At 45.2% G+C, this 14,702-nt stretch overlaps 1 protein-coding gene across 2 annotated transcripts in view; it reads right to left on the bottom strand.

Moving 5' to 3' along the window:
* Positions 1-7,092: 7,092 nt before the first annotated feature.
* GPR107 (G protein-coupled receptor 107) overlaps positions 7,093-14,702 on the bottom strand; it is a 40,636-nt gene continuing 33,026 nt past the window's right edge. The window contains exon 18 of one of the 2 annotated variants that reach the window (XM_054220331.1): positions 7,093-12,787. In XM_054220331.1, the coding sequence (XP_054076306.1) occupies positions 12,691-12,787 (97 nt within the window). In that variant the 3' untranslated portion in view covers positions 7,093-12,690. The remainder of the gene's footprint in view (positions 12,788-14,702) is intronic. The other variant, XR_008469264.1, reaches the window with a different exon arrangement.

Genomic DNA, 14,702 nt, shown 5'->3' with positions numbered 1-14,702 from the left:
GAGAGGAGAAAAGTAATCGGAAATTGCAAGCCAGTCACTTTCTCTTCCTAATTATTAGCTTTAACCCTATTATTGCTTGAATAACACCACTAGTGGCATTTTCTGGAAGGCAGTGACTTTTCTACAGCCAGAGGAATGCAGCCCCAGCCCGGAAAGACTGCTGGGGCTGGCAGGATTGCAATCTGAACAGCGAGTGGGGCACAACCCAGTCCTGTCCAGCTGAATGCAGTCGGTGCGCCGGGGAAGGAGCCGGGCTGTTTGCTCAGAGAGGAAAATCCGGTGCAGGGCCAGCCCTTGAGAGCAGTTTTGCTTTGCAGATCCCTCTGCGTTTCTCTTCAGAGGCAGACCTCGGCAGTGCTCACATTTCCCTGCCACCACCGACTGCATCCTGAGCTCGCCCAGCCCTGGCCGGGGCTGGTTTTTTTCACTAAGAGACTGCGCGTGCTGCTCACGGTGCATCTGCCGTCTGTTCACCATATTGCAACATGCTGCCATGGAAATGATCATTCCCTGGGTGATATTCGCTTGTTGCTGCTGCGGTTGGAGCAGGGTCTCGCTTATAGGGAAGCCGTTGCCTCTCCTGCCACGCCAGCGCCAGAGGTTGGGGTGGGATCCGAGGACACTGTGCACTACGACTGCAAAAGCTGGGAGCTGCGTGGGCTGCACAGCCGGGTGTGTGGCTGCAGAAAGCTTTTGCTTCCTCGGGTATTTACTTAAAAGTGTTTTAATAAAACCACTGAGCTCTTTCTCCCCAGGACGTAGCAAGGCTCAGCCAGGCAGCCTTTGCTCCACGTGGGCTCGCCACGCTGCGTGCTTTTAATAAAGCATCCTCAGACGCCATCATGAGGGTTTTCCCCAACGCGTGCTTGTTGATTTAATTGTTGGGATTGCAGTCACCTCATGGGAATAGAGGCTATGCGCAAACAGTGAGGCTCGGTCCTCCCCGCTTTGCTTCATGGCAAAAGGTCTTGCTTTCCTCCCTTCCTCAGGAGCTCAGACCTGAAAAAAAATAAGCAGTTTAACACAGCCAAAGCACAGCACCCTCTGGCCCCCACCTTGGAGCCATGAGCAAGGCTGGAAATTGGGGATCGGGTGGCATCCAGTATCCCACACTTGCATTTTGGGATGTGAGGTGATGGAGGAGCTGCCCTGGGAAGGGGAGGAGAGAGGCAGGGGATCCGCCGCCCGGCTCATCTCAGCCCATCCCCTGCCTCTCTCCTCCCCTTCCCAGGGCCGGATGAGGCCCAACACAAGGTCCACTCACACTTCCAAGGCTTCACTAACCCCCTTTTTTTCCTAGCACATCCCCAAACCCACACATCCATCAGTCTGTTACCACCGTCTTTGTGGCCAGCATTACCTATCGGCTTGTGAACATCCTCCTTCCGCATCCACCCACCCAAAAAGCAGATAGAGAAGGTGCTCCAAAGCCAAACGACCACATGAGGGAGGAATCAGTCACCAGAGACAGTAATGAACTGGCAATGAAGCCACTGAGCAGAGCGCACACAACCTGTACTTTGTGCTTTTTGGTGAAAAAGCCAAGTTTTGCTAAGAGCTTTTTTGCGCCAAAGCTGGGGAGTCAGTCAGCAGGGGAGTGGTGATGCCTCAAAGCCTAGGATGGGGGAGGAACGTACACACATGAGATTAATTATGTCAACTACAAAAATAGTGGCTATTTTAAGGTTAATGCTTAAGTGACCTGACTCAGTCCGAAAAAGAGCCAAAGAAATTATTGGCATTAGCGCTGGCTGCTCCACCAGACAAGCCGTGGTCACCGCTGGCACAGAGAGCCACCAAAATAGTTGCTTTTTGTGGGGTTTTGAAAAAAAACAAAACAAAACAAAAAATGCCAGTAGAGTGATGTGAACATCCCAATGCAACAGCCACAAACCAGAAGAGCAGGAATGCATCGGCTAGTCCTGGGGGCATCCTCGCCCCTGCCTTGGCTTCTCAGGCATCACCCGAATCCCAGATTACAGCAATTTTACACAGGTGTATGATTGCAAGACTGTGGGCAGCTTTAAATAGGACTCCATTCCCATTTAAGCTTCAAGCTCATCAACCAGTGAGTTTCTGAAGCACTTTTAAGCTTGAAAAGATGCTCTTGCTTTGCCCCTGGTTTCACTGTCGGCCACAGCAAACACCCAGTGCTGGCAGTTACTGTTGTAACTGTTATAATAACTGAGCTACATACAACTAAGGAAGCCTCAGAAATCAAGATTTATAACCCAAAACACACTGAGGCTCAAACTCCAGCAGCCCTACTGGCTATCACCGTTATAAATTTATTTCAGCTAGCGCAGCATTTTAGTACCAATCCATAGCACAGCTTTAGAGGAAACACAACAGAAACCAAACATACCAGGTTTTGGGGTGAATGGCAGCGGGAATGGTGCCCTGCAGGCTCTTTCCCCAGGAAACAGAATTGCAGATGTTGAAATGATGGGGAAATGCAGAGGAAGGTCTGGAAATCAGCACGACTGCGCTGAGGCTGCCCGTACAGCTGCCTTTCAAGACTGACATGCAGCCGACGCGCTGAGTGTTACAATTTGCTATGCTATTAATTTCTCTGTTAAATTCTAGTTGTTTTTTTTTTTTTAAAGACCGTATTCTCTTTACAGCCTCTGGGTCTGTAATTGTTATGCTAATGCGGGAACCTGGAAGGGGTGGCTGTGGTGAACTCATCAGCTGCTCTCCCAGTTGCCTGCTGCATGGAGCCAGCAGCTGGCTGAGACAAAGCCAAGCAGGAGGGAGGTGTCCCGATATTCCTTCGTGGCACATCACAAATCACAGCTGGCAACTGGGAAACCACCTTCTTTTTCTGCTCCTGCCACTGCTCATCCTGCGGTACAGGAACTGCGGAGTTCAGCCCAGCCGCCTTGAGCCTTCAAACAAGGCTCGATGCTAGAAGCAGGCAGCGCGTTTGTTCAGGGACAGAAAATAAAATGACTCCTCATAGCGACAGCCAAGCAAGTGCTGCGCAGTTGTGCCTGTGTGTGATAAGATCACAGTCGCAGAGGTAGCAGCAGCTTTTTGCAGCAAAGACGCCCTGCAGCATCCACCAGCGACGACAGCTGGGTCAGAGAGGCTGTTCTCCACGCTGGGAGCGATGCCCTGGACAAGGTTACTTGAGCACCATTCACCAATTCAGCTTCCGCAGATGTTTTTACTCAAGAAAACCCCAAAACCTCTTTGAGAGAAGTATCCCTAGAACTGCAAGGCTGAGGTTTGTATCAGAACAAAGATTTTTAAAAAGATATATATACCTAAGAACCTTCAAAATAAAGGGAAGGTACGCAGCTGCCAGCTGTCTGCTCTCCTGCCCAGATCTTCGCTCTGGAGGTAGCCCTGTGTCTTTGGCCACGCAACGCTGGGCTGCGAGCACTGGCAGCGGGCGCAGGGGAACAGTTGCGGTGGTGGTTTTCACACCATGAGCCAGAGAGAAGTCAGTCCCTTTCAAAGATTACTCCTGAATCATAGCAGATCATCAGCTTCTCGGTGCGGGGAGTCCCTTTGCTGTACCTCCACCTTGTCACGGACGCTGCCAAGGAGCTGCGGCCAGGGCTGGTCACTGCTGACCTGCTCCGGTTTTAAGACGAGACACAAAACTCTTAAGCAATCTTCATAAGCCAACTGCGCCATCAGCAGCAATGTCTGTCCCCCCAAAGCTCACCCTGCATTTAAACTTAAAATTTTAAAAAACCCAAACCCAAAAAAACCCACAACCCCCCCAAAATATTCAAATATACAAAATCGACTTGTACCTATTTTGAAATTTCATTGCTGTAAGAGGTTGAACCATTGCCTCCCACAAGGCTGCTCTGATTCACAGCAACACACCGGCATCGTGTGCTTTGTAACTCCAAGCAGATATTTCTGCGCAGTTTTTACAACAACAGTTAAAACCCTGACTTACCACGAATACAGATTAGGGCACACACGTACCAGCGTCATTTTAATGTAGTACTTTTATGTTCCTCCTATGGAGCAGCCGAGCTCACTCAAGGCATCCACAAGGTTTAATAGTAAAACAAAAATGAATCCCCAAACCAGAAATTATGCACGCAACATACTTCACACAGAGATAAGCAAATGGAAAGAAACTGACTCAGGCGTTTAGCCCAGCTCTCAGCTGATAAGGGGTCGTTCCCTACAGTATATTTAGCAGTGATTTGTCCACTCTAGTGTTGATTAGCTAAAACAACACAGAACTGCCTCCATTTCTCCAGGGAGACAGTTTGCAGCCAAACCCATCTCATTGGCAAAAGGTTTCTCCCAACATTTTGTTTTCCTCTGCTCTCATTTCATCTCGCCTCTCCACAGCTCAGGCCTTGGGCCACACTGGTTAATTCCCCCCCATTTCTGCAGTTCCCCCTCCACGCAGCCATTTTGTAGCATGCTACGTCTTCCCAGCTGTCCTTAATCATCACTTAGCCAGGCTTACAGCTTTAATTCCTGTAATCTTCTGTCATTGCCCAATTCTCTTGTCTCAGTCACTGCAACTGTTCGTTGTAGCCCCTCCGATTTAGCTTACTGCCTCCTGGTATGAGATCCATCCCAAAACCAAACACGTTTGGTTTCTCCCAGGGGATGCAGATCAATACCTTCACAGCCATGCTGGGTGTGGGATTCCTTCTGACTTCAGAGCTCCTGCAGAACAACACATCCCGAGCAGCTCCGGGGAAGGGGCATTTCCAGCCTGGCACCAGCTGAGGCACTAACAGGCACCCGCAGAACATGGTGGGCTCTCCGGGCGATGGGACATTGTGCCACCCTACAGAAACAACCAGGACTGAAGGCCAGCACCTCAGAACAGCCTCCTCAGGGACAAAACCCCCTTTATTAATATATTTAGCCTTGCCACAGGAGGCCTGTGTTGTTAACAGCTCCTCTCACTGAGGATGCTGGAAGTCAAGCTCAGCACAATCATCCCTAGAGGGAGCAGTAAAAGGAGTTTTAAGCCATCCCCTCCATTTTGATCCTCACTTATGCCACCACTGTGACAGCCTCACCTTGCATCATGCCTGTTTATGATTTTTTTTCAGTAATACAAAGAGCCATCTCATGCATTATAGCGCAGCCACCCCACTAAAAATATTCCACAGGGGGAAAGAGTCACAAGAAAGCAAAACCACCCCCCGTTCCATTATTTTCCATGGATGAGAGGGGAGAGAAGAAAGGAACAACATGCATTTGTTATTACTTAAGGCACATGAAAGCCCTTATCTCCTAAGTAAGGATCCCGGTATCAGGATCAGCTGTGCCAATACAAGCTGCATTATTACCTCTTCTGTACAAAGCAATTTGTTTTTATTGACCATTCACTACACAGGGCACTACAACACGCTCCTGCTCATTACAGTCTGTCAGTCAGAAGGCACAGGGTGGTAAAAGCAGGATTTAAAGAGACAACAGCTCTTCGCAATCATGAAGATAACCTTGCTAGAGCAAAAGCACTGGCAGCAGGCAGCTTGGACCGCAACAAGGAGCGGTAAATGATCAAGACAGCTCAGAATTTCAGACACTGGAAGAAAATCCTTAAAGCAGGTAAAACAATTTACCTCCTCTGGACAGGAAAACAGCTACAAACTTGCATCCAAACACAGCACGTTGAGGAAACCTGGGTTAGGGCTCTGGTTTTGTTTATTCTCTGCCTGTGTAAGTCTACCAGACAGTCTCCACTTGCAACAGACCTTAAATGCTGGGAGCTCTGTTGCAATTAGTTTTTTTTTTCCTTTATTTGTCTCCTTAGAGAAATAGTCAGCAATCAAGATTTTTCTCTACAGAACCTACACTCGGTATCAATCTCAAGTGAGTCTTCCCACAATTTAGTCCCTCTTTCCACACCCTTACCCTAACATTTCATTTACATCTGAGAGATTTTGGGGCCCAGGGCAGCTCTCCACTGGAGCGCTGTGCACTTACAGCAGGGATGAGTTGGCTGCTCTCACTTTAAGGGGAGATTTTTTACTGCCAAACATAGAAGAGGCAGAAAATGCAGAGGATGCTCAGTCTAGAAAAACCTAATATCCAAGGACTACCTGCATGAAACAGAGGTAGGCTACCCCAGTGCAACAACCAGCCATTGCCCTCATCCCAGTAAGTTTGTTTTATTCTACAGCGGGGTATTAATAAGTCCAAAAATCCATGTACTTTTTATAGTTTAGTTCCCTGGTAAAACACCACCCACCCAAAGGCTTGAGGCAAGGCAGAACTGGCTACTCGGGATTTGCAAGGTAGAGAACACGGGCTATTTTTGGCACTACCCCTCTGTGGTAGGATGAGAACTAGAGGCTAAACTGTAAGAAACATCTTGAAGACTTACATTTTGTGATGAAGGACATATGCTTTTGAGGGGCGGGAGATTATCAGGAAGAGCACTCCTCAGAAATACTTTGCCCTCCTCATCCCTGCCAACCCAACCAGTTTGCAGAACTGTAAGGCATGGTGAGATCCTGACAGCTCAGGAAGAGAACAACTACAGGAGTCCCAAATCACCCTCAGCCTGAAAACAAACAGGTCAAGAACCTGCCCCTTTGAGATAACATGGCCAGATCCACATAGGATATTACTTAAAATCCAGGTTTCTACCCTTAATTTGTATCTGGTCACCAAAGTTCAAAGCACCAGCTCCTTGTCCTCCCTCTCATGGCAAGCTGACCCCAAGCCCTGTGGAAGGGGGAGGCCACAACGCTAGGTGACAGCGACAAGCCCTGGATGTGCCTGCCTGAGACTGCAAGACCATGAGAAACAGGACTGTAAGAAACGCCATGCTTGCATGGAAGTCCATAAACTGCTGCAGAAGTTCAGCTTACAAAACTAAAGGAGGGGCTCGGCCCATACAAGCATGAGCTGAAAGACCTCCAGGTACGACAGCTAAGGGCAGTGAACCCCACTGTGCGTTCCTGAAGGAAAGCTCTTCCCCTAGAAAACTTTTCTGCAGAAGAGGTTTGTGATTTGGCCCCATATCCATGATGTGGATGGTAATGGCTGCAAATGGAAGTCAGGCATGGGGAAACGCTGACTTCGGAATCAACAGGTCAGCTTGGGCCCTAGCGGTTCAGAAGCAGAAAATGAGATGCATTAAACTTCTTTCTGGACAATCTTTATTTTACACATTTGCATCACAGCAGGGAAACCAAGTTACACAGACCATCCTGCTTTATATCTACCTTGCTTCTCTTCAAATACTGTTTGTTTTTCTTTTAATAAAATTTAAAAAAATACTGAAAAAATCCATTTGTACATCTGAACATGAACTGAGGAATAAGATATTTACAGGTCACCAAAAACCCTGGAACTGGACCTTCCTGTACAGGAAAGTCATTTTGAGTTTTGGAGGTCGTTTACTAAATGAATTCAAAGCTACATTGTACAAGGCAACCCAAAGCTGCTTAATGACACAAGAGGATCTGGAATTAATTATTTATAGTTACGAAAGGGAAGCTATTTAGACCCATACTCTGTTTTGACAGAGCAGGTACCAGCCCAACGCTCCAGTACCCTAGCTACAAGACGAAGTGCTTCTCATAATGTGGAGGTCGGGCTCTACTTTATTACACAGAGAGCAGAACGCCCAGTGAAATCCCACAGGGAAATATTTATTAAGAATTATCCTTTCTACAGGATTGCTGCAGTCAAAACATAAATGGGTTCTTGAGCCAGGCAACCTACAAAAGTGGCTCTTTTCTCAACCACTTTCTTCCAGTACTGTCACTTTACACGTGAGCGAGTATCTCAGTATTTTTCTTAAATCCGTTCCAGCCACTTGCAAGTACATATCATGCAGAGTTCTTACAAGATCGTTGCTATATCCAAGCAAGAAACTGCAAGGGGGAAATATGCAGCTTCCCAATATTGGTAAGTAAAAGTGATTAATAAGCCCAGAACAGCATCATACCCAGCAGCTACAAAAAAAGCCAGATTAATCCAATTTAGAACAACATTTTCCAGCAAATCAACCCCAAGGAACACAAGGAAACACCAGTCAAGTGCCTCTGGGCAGCACCACCTCAGTTTTCATGAAAAATTCAGGTTACTGAAGTTACACACAAGGTCACAGGTTTTAGACAGTGTAAGAACCGTTATGTTTCAAATATCACTGTACCTTCCATCTCCTGCGGACCAAAGCTCCATGCTCTTTTTTACAAAGGTGAAAAATGGGGAAGTGTTTTATGATTGAAGTGGAGGTCGTAGCACAGAATCAATAAAACACATTTGCTTTAAAGTAACAGTAGTCTGTTAGCTATCATGGCAGGTCAAACTGAAGGAGACAAACCAGGTGGACTGGAGGAGGAAGGGTTTCCTTCCCTTCAATACCTGCACTTCTGCCCCATTATTTTATTAACAGCTAAGCAGCTTCAGTTCTCAGAGCTCAACAGAACATACAAATACCCAGTATTTGCTTCAAATGCCACCAGGCAATTTTCAAATAGACAACAACAAACCCCCCCTTTCTTGCAAATTTGATTGTCACTGGCCAGACTGCATTTCTCTGCTCTAGGAGCAGCATACTGTACAAAAAAAAAAAAAAAGACTTAAAACGCTAAAAAAAAATCTTCCATTGGACTTTCACCAAATGTGCACACTGGAATGATTAGGACATGCCCTTTCATGGCCAGAAGGAATGTTGCAGTGCTTAAGGATACACAGTGGATGCACACTCATGCTAGAGAGAGTCCACTTAGCTTAGAAAAATACATCTTCCACATTACTAGCTCCAAGACAAAATACTGCAATGCAGCAAATTTTTACAACATGCTCCCAGGGTATGCCAGCATGGAAATCCAGGAACAGGGCACTCAGCTGGAGAGAAACACTGAACAATGCACTGCACAGATCATGACATGCTGAGTGAGATGACAACATGAAAGAGCATCTTAATAGGACAGCATGTGGCTTCTTCAACTCGAACTGCTACATTTTGAGCAAGCAGCAGCAATGTTCCAGATGACCCCATTACGTCTTGCTTTCTTTTAGTACATCTCTTGATGAACCATCAAGGAAAACATTTTCAAGCCTGAAGAATGACAAGAGTCTGGCAGTTGCATTGCGAGGAGGTTTCCTATGGAAGACAGCTTGCTGAACAGCTATGGCAGGAAGGAGGAGTGCATCAGTGGCATTTGCATGCCATCAACAATAGGGATTTATTGGGGCATAACACGCATTACAACTGAAGACTGAACCGATCTCATTTTTGTCTGCAGAGGGTGCCGAGTACTCCACTGCAGCAACATATGCGAATGCATTCAAAACCATTTATTCTGAATTGCACCAGACCCGCTTTTCCAGGACTCCTGTCACTACACTGCTGTGTGCTTGCAGGGTAACTGTTTTACTTGCTCACTTCAGTAAAAGGCAGAGACAGGAAAGTAAGGCTGTATCCCAAAACGATGTGTAAGCTACAAGCAGCTCTTCTACTCTCCCTCCCCGTGAAAGGCAGAGCTTCCTACTACATAGGCAGCCATCAGCATCTGAAAGGCAAGCACTGCTATTATGCTCCCCGGTGAGCTCTAAGCTGCTGCCTTTCACTAGCAATGCAGCAGTGCACTCCCAGCCATGCAGATGTGGGATCACCTCGGCAGGGAGGGCGGGAGCAGCCCTCCCTTTGATGCTTTGTGGTGCAGTACAGACTGTGCTGCCGGAGACACAATCCTCTCCGTCCTCCAACATCCCCGCCACCGTCCAATCCATCCTACAACCCTGAAAGACAAATTTTTCAACCTGCTCTGAGGAATTCCACCAGAGAAAGTGGAAATTTACTTTGGAAATGGCTGCAGTAAGAACTTCTATTGCACTGTTTTTCAACTTGTACATCAACATTAATTTTCTTTACTAATGCTTACGTCTGGCCAGTTACTGCTATACTACTGGTTGGCATCTTGCATTAAGTGCCAGCTGAAGTTGGCTGTAGAGCTGACTGCTGAAGCTCAAGTCTGAACTTGGAAACAGCTCTTCTAAACTCTTTTGGAGTACTACCGTGGCTTTTCATGCCAAGACAAAAAGTTGTCACACATTTTTTGGCCTTTAACTAGTGAGCCAGGGACTTGGCAGATAAGCCTACACCACGCACTGCTTCAGCAAAAAAGTGCATTTAAAAAAAGAAACCTGAGACTAAGGTAAAAGCACTCTCGCCAAATCAGCGGCTCCACTGATGCTGAGATATGGACGAGGCAGCCTTTGGAACCAGCTCAGCCCACACTGGGATCCTGGCACAGCCCCTCATGTTTTTGGGTGAAACACCACACCCATCAGAATTACACATCTCATTTGCAAAAGGTATTAGCAGGTCCTTAGACAGCATCATGTCTGGATTAACACTGTTATATCACTTCTGTTCCTGACAGCAAATCCTTATCCCTGACGTACTTCAGTGCCAACAGACTTCAAGTCTCCTGCTCGTCTACTGCTTTGAGTGGCCCTTTGGATGCAGATAGTGACATTTTCACAGGGACAGAGTAACGGTGCAGAGCGAGAGGATGAGTTTTTCAGGTATTGTATTTAAGTGTATGATAAGCTGGGACTGCCTATGTTTGTTTATAACAAACAGTCCAATTTCTCACACCTCAGCTACTTAATAATGCAGAAGATTTATTCATACAGAAGGTCTAAAAGGCTCGTAGGTCACCTAACAGCCTTTCTAGTGGTGTAGGCTCTCCGTTTCCACTAAAACTGTATCATTGCAAGACAATGACATCAAAAGTCAAACTATCACTGCTGTGATTACTATGCAGTTACAGCTGAGGAGGAAAACACAGAAGAGGACTCTGTACCCAGAGAACAAGGCTATTCTCATACTTTATCTGAAGAGAAACCAGTTCCAGGTATCAAAGCAGGTAGGTTCATTTCTACCATTTCCATGATGCATAGAACCAACACCTGGGAAAAGAACTGGCAACCGCAGAAAACAATGCTGCTCTTCAAAGAGCAAGTCTTGGTACAGACCACTCACTTAAGAGCTCTACAATCCCTGTTCAAGACCAAGGAAGAAGTGGTTCAAGGTTCCAAAGAAAATCCTCCTTCTGAACTTCAAGAATAAAAAAATCCATGTGGCTAATAGTCCTCTAATCAGTTGTGCCCCAGAGATGCAGTCCCTTCAGTTAAAAAAGCAATTCCTAAGTGAGTTTGTAAAAGATGCTGGCGCATCTGAAGCTCTGCGATGATCCCTGTCACCCTGACAGAAGCACTTTGCTCAACAGCACCGTATGTCAACGTCTCTACATATATATTAAGGCTTCAGCGGGTCAGCAAGTTATACTTGATTTATTTTTCTTAAAGCTTATCCTCATTACATCAGTGAACCACTTCCACCCTCCCCCAGATTAAGAATCATTTGCTATGCCTTACTACTACAACTACAGGCACCGGCTTGCCTTACTAACAATACCAGAGTACTACAGATAAAACACATGTGGCATTTGTAACATATCTCTAAAGACTCCACTACATGTTTGCAGCTAATAGTCAAGACTTGCATATTCCCTTGCATCGAGGTTCTGCTCATAATCTTCTTTCCTGACAAAAACCATTTAGGACCAGGAGCTGCAGTTGCCTGGTTTTGGCAGCAGCACCATTTTGACCAGTTCAGCTCATCACAAACAGCAGTACCATTAATCCTACACAGTCAGAGAGGTACGAGTAGCCACCCAGAGAGGCCCAGTAATTCAGGGTAACGTTGATCTGGAGATTTATGCTGCAGTACCTTTGCTGGACAGATTTCCACTGGAGATTCTGGTACTGTTTATACTGTGCCAGAAAGAAGTGTTTTTTGAAATACCTTGAAAATATTTTATAAAGCAGATCAAAGTGCTCTGGGTAACAGCTCGAAGTTAAGTGTTTAAGATAGCACGGCAGACCCCTAAAAAGCAAGCATCAGTCTTACACCTCTTCTGTACTTTTTGTCAGGTGGGTGTGAATCAAGAGCAACTCCATGAAGAGTGGAGAATTTACATTAATGCTTATTGCGCTACGAGCTAGTGCTTTTAATGGAAAACAGTCACTTGCTTCCTGCATAGCAATACATTTGAAAACCTGACACATTCAAGTGGATACCTGCATGGGTAAGACAAAAAGATACTTATCAACTTTCCCACTGATGTGAGTAGTGGCAGAAGTCAACTGATCCAATATCCCATTCAGTCTCTCAAATAACTGCAGTTGTTTCTATTCATTTGTTTTGCAATGTTTTGTCCACACCAAAAGGAGAGTTTATAAAAAGAAAAAAGAATACTTACATCACTTATCTTCTTTTCCCACCTTCTGACACACTTTGTAATTCCCAGCATACATGTCACATAGCAAGTGTGTGTGTATATATATATGTAATGTGCATTAGGTAAAATATATACTTTACATACACACTAAAAGGTCTCTCTTCACATTAGCATTACACATTCTGAAGAACGCAACCGCAAACAATTCAGAATACTTAACCGATCCAGAAAGGGGAAAAAAAAGAATAAGCTACCCAAAATCCCTAGGAAAGCTTCACGCTCCTTGCAGGTACCAAGAGACCCCATTTTCTTATGATCAGAGGAATAGTTATATTTCTGCACTGCTTTGCTCCCCCGAGACACACCCCACTCTGCAGTTTCAGTGTTGGGAAGTGCTAGTTGCTCCCTTTCCACTGAGAGTAATATTAATAAATTAAAAAAAGTTTCTCTGAAAGTATTGCCCTAGTCCAGTCCATCATGCCGTGCTTTCCCACTCGCCCTGGGGCTCTGCTGAACCATTCACCACTTTCTTGACCTTCTTCATACCCTCCATTATTCCAGAAGTCGTCACCCTGGAAGAGAATGGAGAAACATCAGGGAACAGAACTTTAGTTGTAACATCCATTTCACCAATAGCCCGTGCTTGTCTTCCTGCGCTTATCAAGGAACTCTTCAAGTGTCCCTTTACCAAGACCTAGCAGTCTCAATGTTCAGTCTCTCCTATTGCTACCATTTCGCAGGCCAGGCATCATCTTGGACCCCACACCGATGTGCGTTAGGAGCAAGGCCACTGTCCTTGAGAGCCTTAAGGCCCTCCCCATCTACCCTTAAACTAAAACAGCAAATCATATTTGCTCATACTTGAAAGAAGGTAGCAGGGGTGGTTAAATAGTTAAGCCAGGTGTTTATTTGCTAATGTTTTAGCAGCTTACTTAAAAAACACTTTGCTGTACAGCTGAACACCCTTAATTCTGTGCATTGAAGAGTTTCTTCTGCATTTGCAATGCTTGTAATAGGTACAACATATTACACAAATGCACCCACAGTGGACAGTGCCCCAAAAAAACGGATTACCTTAATGCACACCAACTTCTGTTAATAGCAAAATTACTCAATGAGCTGCAACACGACAGAAGAGAGAGGTCATCCTTTTTATGCCATCGAAGACTGGATTTGTCATGACAATCTGACCAGTGAACTATAAAGTCTCATAATACCGTTCAAATATTAGGCAGACTGAACTGTTTATCCAGCCAGAACAGCACAGCTCCTCTCAGAACTACCACCTTGGCTGTCCAACAAGCTCTTCAGCCCAGTGGCCGCCTCTGTTGCTATACAAACCAGGCTATTTGCATGCAGAAGGCATTTGCTTTATTCTTTTCCACAATGATTCTCATTCCATGCAGGTATTTTTTCCCCACAAATGTGCTACAAAGGTTATTTCGGATGCTGAAAGTAAGAGTGCCAATAGCTCAATGCACTCACGAGGGAAGCCTAGAAGCATACATAGAGCAGCCCTGTTCAAAGATGCCACTGTCAGTCTTTGTGTGCTTTCATCTGCTGTTTACCATGTAAGAATACTTTATTTGATCAGATGAGCTAACAACAATTTCACAGTATCGCCCAAGAGAAGTAATCTTCAAATACACTCTTCTGATAATGCCCTTAGTTCCACGTTAGATATTAGCTTCTGTTCACGTACTGCAAAAATAGTTTACTCAAACTGGTGTGCTTAGTGACTCTCTAGCAGTGGCAGTACTGGGATCATCAGTGGTTCAGACACTTTAGAGCTGGTCTAGACGAGCTCATGTTTAAGGGAATAGGGAAAGGATCAGAAGAGTACAGATGAAATAACAACTTTATTCCCTATTGAAATTAAAATTAAAAAAAAGGGAGAAAAGCAAGCAAGTTGCTTAAAGGAGAAAGATGGAATTAGTAAACAGTAAACATTTGCCTGGAAGAAATCACATCAAGCTTATCAGCACAGAGAACAAGTAGATCTCATAAGTTCTCCCTGTTGACAAAGGTTTTCCCCATAGTCACATAGGAAAAAATCTGGGGAAACATAAGCTACACAAAACCATCAAAGTAGATGCATAACTAATTCGAAAAACATGCATTGAGATGTACTTAATGGTTTCCTGTCAAAAATGAAAGAACATTGAGTGTGGTTCCAGAGAGGTCTGTCCCAGGTTCCCTTCTACTCAATATTTTCAGTAATTGCCTGGATAATGGAATAGAGAACTTGCTTATTAGATCTTCAGAAGACACTAAGAGCTACATATTTGAGAACAGGACTAGAATGCAGAAGGATTCTGGCAAGTCTAAGTAATGGTCTGAAAAATGGGGGACAATGCAGCAAGACAACTGCAAAGATTACTCTTCAGAAATAATGAACTTCATAATTACAGAATAAGGGGCGATGTATCAATTCCACAGGGAGGAGCTGAAGATTACAGTGGAATACAAACCAAAAATGAGCAATTA

Source organism: Rissa tridactyla, chromosome 14 (assembly GCF_028500815.1).
Source record: "Rissa tridactyla isolate bRisTri1 chromosome 14, bRisTri1.patW.cur.20221130, whole genome shotgun sequence".
NCBI classification, from domain to species: domain Eukaryota; kingdom Metazoa; phylum Chordata; class Aves; order Charadriiformes; family Laridae; genus Rissa; species Rissa tridactyla.
Note: the sequence above shows the minus strand (reverse complement) of the source record. Positions and strands in the feature narration are given on the sequence as shown.